The 6,364-nt window shown below is 60.0% G+C and overlaps 1 protein-coding gene across 1 annotated transcript; it reads left to right on the top strand.

Annotated features, from left to right (window-relative positions):
* The first annotated feature begins 2,607 nt into the window (after positions 1 to 2,607).
* Positions 2,608 to 5,593, top strand: EPHX3 (epoxide hydrolase 3). Its single transcript, XM_077121911.1, has 7 exons — positions 2,608 to 2,850; positions 3,068 to 3,153; positions 3,446 to 3,603; positions 3,715 to 3,843; positions 4,631 to 4,734; positions 4,820 to 4,956; positions 5,050 to 5,593. Exons 1-7 carry the CDS (start codon positions 2,608 to 2,610, stop codon positions 5,273 to 5,275), a joined length of 1,083 nt encoding a protein of 360 aa, XP_076978026.1. The 3' UTR covers positions 5,276 to 5,593.
* The last annotated feature ends 771 nt before the right edge of the window (positions 5,594 to 6,364 follow it).

Below are 6,364 nucleotides of genomic sequence, written 5' to 3'. Positions count from 1 at the left end.
CTGTCTTTTTGTTTTGGGGGGGGGCAGGGAAGAGGCAGTGTTCTGTGTATCCCAAGAAGCGAGGTCCCCAGACTGGATTCAGAGTGTGGTCAGATTAGAAACATCAGGGGAAAGTCCAGAGAATCATCAATGTTTCTGAGAATTGATGAGATGCAATTGGTTTTTAAGAGAAACCAAAGTCGTGAGACAGGCCAGTCAAGCCAAGAAAAAAAGGAAGGTGACAAGTCCAGGGACAACAACAGTTGTGCTAACCAGTCCAGGCAATGTGATTGTAGATGGTTTGTTGACATACATGTCAGCCACTGTTCACCTGTAAGTGGCAATCCATAGACTCCATTATGCTTCCTGGCCAGTAACATCTGGAGGCTACAAAAGTGGGTACCAGTGGGAGGTGGGAAGAGGAAAGAGAGGAGAGAAAACATCAAGGGTTTAAAATGGGAAACCAATAGAAAAACAGGTGGTGCCAGTAGTGACAATGTGAGCGCAAGAAGCTGCAGCCAGAAGTGAACTCACAACTCTCCATAAAAGCGTATCTAGGACTTTTTCTCCGCTGGAACCACAAAGGCTGTCAAAGAGAGGAAGTAAAAGGCTCTGGCTATGCCAAAATGAAGATCAACTCTTGAGAAAGAAGTTTGTCCAAAACATGCTTCGAAAGGCAAAGAGGAAGCTTATCTATGAAAAAAGCTAAACACAGTTAAAACGAACACAGAAGTACAGAACCGAGATTTGAACGGCAAAAAAAAGATGGCGACTTCTATGTGCCTGCAGAACCACCCCAAAGGGCATTTGCCATCCGCATCAGGGATATCAGTGATGTGAACCCAAAGGTCCAAAAAGTGTTGCAGCTCTTTGCCTTGCCTGAGTCATGGCACCTTTGTTCATCCCGCTCGACATGCTGAGAATTGTGGAACCGTGTATTGCATGGAGGTACCTGAACCTGAAGTCAGTGAATGAACTGACCTATAAGCATGGTTATGACAAAATCAATAATGGGATGTATTTTTCTTTATTTCTTTTTCTGGAGTGATGCAAACTTTCTAAAAATGATGATGGTGATGAACACACAACTATGTGATACTATTGTGAGCCACTGATTGTATAATATCGTTGGACTGTATATGTGTGGATATTTCTCAATAAAAATATTAAATAAAAATAAGTGGACTTCCTTGGCAGAACTCTTCTATTGCACCATCTCTTGCCGGGAGGACCTGATTCATGAGACCTATACTGTTGGGAAACACTTCAAAGAAGCAAACAACTTCCTGTGGCCCTTCAAATTATCTTCTCCCAGAGGTGGAGTGAAGAAAAAGCTACCCATTTTGTAGAAGGGGTGGGGGGGATGCTGGCAACGGGGAAGCCCAAATCAGTAGGCTTAGGGGAAGGATGAACTCAGGTGTCTACCGATATTGTTTTTGTAATCCTGTCAGTTAATAAACTGACTGCTTTAAAAACTGAAAAAGGGTTGGGGCGGGGCTGGATAATGCAGGCAGGCGCGGCTCCCCCACAGGTCCCTATGGATTGCCGTCTGGCCGGCTGTATGGCTTGGGGCCACTGCCTTGGCACCCGAATTTCAAGTCCGAGGCCTTAATCTCGGGAATGCGGTAACAGTACCTGCATGAAATAGCGTTCAATGATGGGTGGCTCTACAATGCTTGCGAAACGCTGCCTCGTCACCCCAAGGATGCAGAGAGGAGGTTGCGAAAGCGTGGAAAGGAGAGGCTGGGGCTCGTGGCTGCAGGGAGGGCTCGGCAGGGGTCCCCGGGACCCGCCCCCCGGAGCCAGGCTCCGCCCCCGTGCCCCATTGGCCGCCGCGGGAGGCGCCCCGCCCCCGGAGCGTGCATTGGCGCCCAGCGGGGTCCAGCCGCCCGCACGTCAAACGCATGCCGCAGCCCAATCACAGCCGCGGAGGGGCGGGCCGATAGGCCTGCCTGGGCCAACTGGAACACGAGGTGGCTAGACCGGCCGTTGGAAGCGCGGGTGGGTGAGGGTGTAGCGGGCCTCTCAGAACCAAGCCGAGGGGAAACCCACGCGCTCCGAGTCCTTCTCTCTTGCTCTCGACCCCCAGCTCTACCGATCCCGCGCCTTCCGCTTCCGGCCTCGCCATATTAGGCGCCGGCCCCGCCCCTCTCCTTCATTGGCCCGGCTCCTGGGCAGACCCCCCTCCCAGCTCATTGGCCCAGCCCCGGCGTTGACGGGCCACGCCCCTTAGTCCGCCCAACCTTCCTAGGGAGGGGGGTCCACCTTTCCGGCCTCCGGCTCAGGCCCCGCCCTTCTCATTTCCGCCCGGCTGTCCAGCAACCCATCTGCTTTGCCCATGCCCCTTCTCAGGTCCCGCCCATCGCCAGGCTCCGCCCCCGCAGCCCGGCCTGGCGCCCAGTGCGCGCCCGTCGCGCCCAGGTGTGCGTACCTGGTACTCCGGGGAGTCGTGCGCTCTGGCGGTTTCGGTCTGAGCCGCACCCCCTTCCCTCGTCGCGTCCCACCCGCCTCAACGTCACGGAGGCATCCCAGAGCAAGGGCGGTGGGCTCCCCGGTCCGGCCCGCGTCTCGCCGCTGCCCGTCGCCCCCGACGGCAGCGCAGCCGTGGTGGCCCCGCCGCGCCCCGACATGCCCGAGCTGGTGGTGACCGCGCTCCTGGCGCCGTCGCGCCTCACGCTGAAGCTGCTGCGCGCCTTTATATGGAGCCTGGTGTACTCGGCGGCGCTGCTGGCCGCGGCCGTCTACGGCTGCATCGCGCTCACGAACGTGCTGTGCCGGCCCCGGCGCGGCTGCTGCGGGCGCCCCCGGTGCGCCGTCCCCGCCTGCCTGCACGACCCCGCGCTGGGCGAGCACGGCTTCCTCATCCTCAAGGTGAGCGCGCGCCCGCGGGGCTGCGCGATCCTGGCGTGGTGTGGGGGAGAGCCGGGGTCCAGGGGTCGAGGGAGAGGGCGGGGCTCAGCCCTCCCGGAGGCGGGGCCCTGGAGTGGGGGTCAGCGGTGCGAGAGACAATCGACCCCAAATCTGGGGCACACGAGGGTGAAGCCTAGGGAGGAGGGGTCCCAGGCTCCTGACCCCGCGCCCCCCTCAGAATTCGGGCCTGCGCCTCCACTACGTCTCAGCGGGTCGCGGTAAAGGGCCGCTCATGCTGTTTCTGCACGGTTTCCCCGAGAACTGGTAGGTGAGCCGTCCGGAGGCCTGAGCGCATCCCAGGCGGGGGGAGGTGGGCGCAGACCGCTGGGGACTCCGAGCACAGAAGGCTCAGGAGGGGACGTGCAGGGACTGGGGGACGGAGGCAGCGTTGTATCCGGGGCACTGATGGCCTCAGCCTGGGGGCTTCCCTTCCTTCTGGGAACCCCAGGGCAAGAAGGTGGGGTCACCAAAGGCCTTAGGTGGTGCCGGGATCCTAGGGTGGTGGTATCCTCCCGGGAGGCCCTGACTCAGCCTCCCTCCCCGGCCCGCCCGGCAGGTTCTCCTGGCACTACCAGCTCCGGGAGTTCCAGGACCGCTTCCATGTCGTGGCTGTGGACCTGCGAGGCTACCTCCCCTCAGATGCGCCCAAAGAGGTGGACTGCTACACCATCGACCTGCTGATGGCTGACATCCAGGACATCATCCTGGGCCTGGGTGCGTGGGGGCCAGCCCCACACCCCGGTGCCCTTGTCATCTGATGCCTCGGCCCCACTGGTGCCCCAGGCCCACCTGGCCTCACTCACGCCAGTTCCCCCTGGCCCCCAGGTTATTCCACGTGCATCCTGGTGGCCCACGACTGGGGTGGGGTCCTGGCCTGGAACTTCTCCATCTACTACCCATCCCTGGTGGACCGGCTGATCGTGATCAGCGCCCCTCCCATGTCGGTGTACCAAGGTGGGTCAGGGAGTTGGAGGTCTCTAGGAAGCACCTGCGTGCAGGAAGGGTGTGTGTCTGTGTCAGCACTTCTCTATCAGCCAGGGAACCGCTGGGGGTTGGGGTCTCAGTGGGGTGTCCCCCAATCCCCCCGTGGCCCTCTCAATCTAAAGTCAGTGAATGACAGTACGCTTGGGGCTCACCAACTTGTTTAGCAGATACAGGTAAAACCATTGCTCGGACAAGGACATTTACCTTCCCAGGTCTCCTGGGCTTCTGTAAGTGTTATGATCCCTGCATCTCGGTTGGGGAAACAGAGGCACAGGGAGGTTCTGTGTCTTTCTGTGGGCAGTGGAGTGGATAACTGAATCATCCTGGTACCTGATTTTGACTCCCAGCACTGAGGCTATGGCCATGTTCTCCCTTTTGTTCTTTCTTTTGGTCACTTTTGTTTTCTGTCTGCTTCACCCTCTAGACTGTCTGCTCCCTGAGGGCAGGGATTTTTTGGCCTCTGTGGTTCACCGCTCTGCTTCTAGGGTATAGACCAGGGCTGGAATACAGTCGGTGCTTATTAAGTGTTTGCTGAATGAAGATGGAAGGAATGCATCCAGGCCTGGACAGAAGTTCCCCCTGGCAACTATTGGGGAGGGGCCCCCATTCTGTGTGAACCCACTCGACAAGGAGGGGAGCCAGATGGATGTTGGGTGTCCCTGAAGGCACAGGCAAGGGTGTAGGGGGCAGGGGTAGCACCCCAGGCCCAGGGCCCACAAGGTCTAACTCCCTTCCACCCCCCCCCTCCCCCCAACAGACTACGCACTGCACCATCCCAGCCAGTTCTTCCGTTCTGGCTACATGTTCCTGTTCCAGCTTCCTTGGCTGCCCGAGAAGCTTCTGTCCATGTCAGACTTCCAGGTGCGGTGGGCTGAGGACCGGGGCGGCGGGGGAGTCCCCACAGGCAGGGTCCTGACGCCAGGCTCCTTCCCGCCCCGATGCCCAGATCCTGAAGTCGGTCTTTACCCACCGCAAAACGGGCATCCCACGCCTGTCCCCTCATGAGCTCGAGGCCTTCCTCTACGGCTTCTCGCAGCCGGGGGGCCTGGTCGGGCCCCTCAACTACTACCGAAACCTCTTCAGGTGAGACCGGGCCCCAGGGCGGGAGACAGGCAGGGGCGGGGCACAGCCCCTCCTTCCGCCTCTCTGGGTGTCTCTCTGTCTTGGCCCCTGCAGGAACCTACCCCTGGAGCCGCAGGAGCTGGCCACCCCCACGCTGCTCCTGTGGGGCGAGAAGGACTCGACCCTGGAGTCGGGCCTGGTCGGGGCCATCAGCAGCCGCTTTGTGCCAGGCCGGCTGCAGGCCCACATCCTGCCAGGCGTTGGGCACTGGATCCCACAGAGCCACCCTGAGGAAATGCACCAGTATATGTGGGCCTTCCTGCAGGACCTGCTGGGCTAGCGGCCTCCACCCTCCAGCATGCCCACAGGGGCGTCCGGGAACTCACGCACGCACCCCGCGTGCCGGCTGCCACACTCTCGGCCCCTGGTGCGCTGTTCCTCACAGAGCTGCAGGCTGGCCCTGAGTATGTCTCCCCCACACACCTTCTCCCTCCGGCCCTGAGTGCACAGACCACAACCTCTGACCCTCAGGTGTCTCTTCCCGGATTCCGTCTCCAGCCTGGATCTTCGGCCAAGCTCTGCACTGGCCAAAGCAGTGGCCGCGAGCCATGTCTGGCTACTTTGACTGAAATGTAAAGCAAGTAAAATAAGTTGGACATCCAGTGCCTCAGTTCAAGGGCTTGAGCGGCCCCTTTTCTATCAGCACAGAAAGTTCTCTTGATACTCCTTAAGTAAGGGGAGAGGACCTCCCTGCCAGGGTCCAGGGGTGGGGGGACCTACTGGGCAGGTAAGTGGGTGTCTCCAGACTCCTCTCCAGCCAGGCCTGGGGCTGCTCCTGGGATTCCCCCTCCCTTTGGCGACTCCAGGCTTTGGAAAGTCAAGTTCTCTCGCTGCAGCCGGGGCTAACCAGTCTCTGGAGCCCCTGGGAAAACAGCTCTCAGCTCTGTTAGCACACATGGGATTCTGGAGGAGCCATCTGGGCTCTGAGGCCTACCCCTCCAGCTCCTGGAATCTTCCACTCCAAATCAGCCCACATTTCTGCTGACCCTCCAGGGGTCTCTGGCTCCGGCCTCTAAACAAGAGCAGGGCACTGGGTGGGGGAGTTGGGGCTCTGAGTAGAGGCTGGACCACCCCGCCCCAGGCTAGACAGTATCAACTTCTGTCTCCCAGGCCTTTGCATGGGCCTCGGGGTCAGTGACATCCCACAGAGAGAGCTGGGGGACCCAGGCGGCCTCAGTACAATATCCTCCTGTGTGATATGGGCCACCCCGGCTAACCCTAGGAGCCACACGTGGAGTGGGCCAGGGGTCCAGACTGTTTCCGGGCGTGGGAAGCGGTGAAGCAGGAAGGAGCTGGGGCCCTGGGAGCAGCGAGGCGGAGACCAGCGGCTGAGGCGAGCGTGCGGGGGCGCGTGGGATCCGCGGAGGCC

Source organism: Tamandua tetradactyla, chromosome 11 (genome assembly GCF_023851605.1).
Source record: "Tamandua tetradactyla isolate mTamTet1 chromosome 11, mTamTet1.pri, whole genome shotgun sequence".
NCBI classification, from domain to species: domain Eukaryota; kingdom Metazoa; phylum Chordata; class Mammalia; order Pilosa; family Myrmecophagidae; genus Tamandua; species Tamandua tetradactyla.
This window is presented reverse-complemented; position numbering and strand designations above follow the sequence as displayed.

Bases quoted from the DNA above. Each gene is read 5' to 3' on its own strand.
- EPHX3 (XM_077121911.1), top strand. From the start codon at position 2,608: ATGCCCGAGCTGGTGGTGACCGCGCTCCTGGCGCCGTCGCGCCTCACG. The intron at 3,154-3,445 runs GTAGGTGAGCCG...CCCGCCCGGCAG, and splicing joins CACGGTTTCCCCGAGAACTG to GTTCTCCTGGCACTACCAGC. The intron at 3,604-3,714 runs GTGCGTGGGGGC...CCTGGCCCCCAG, and splicing joins GGACATCATCCTGGGCCTGG to GTTATTCCACGTGCATCCTG.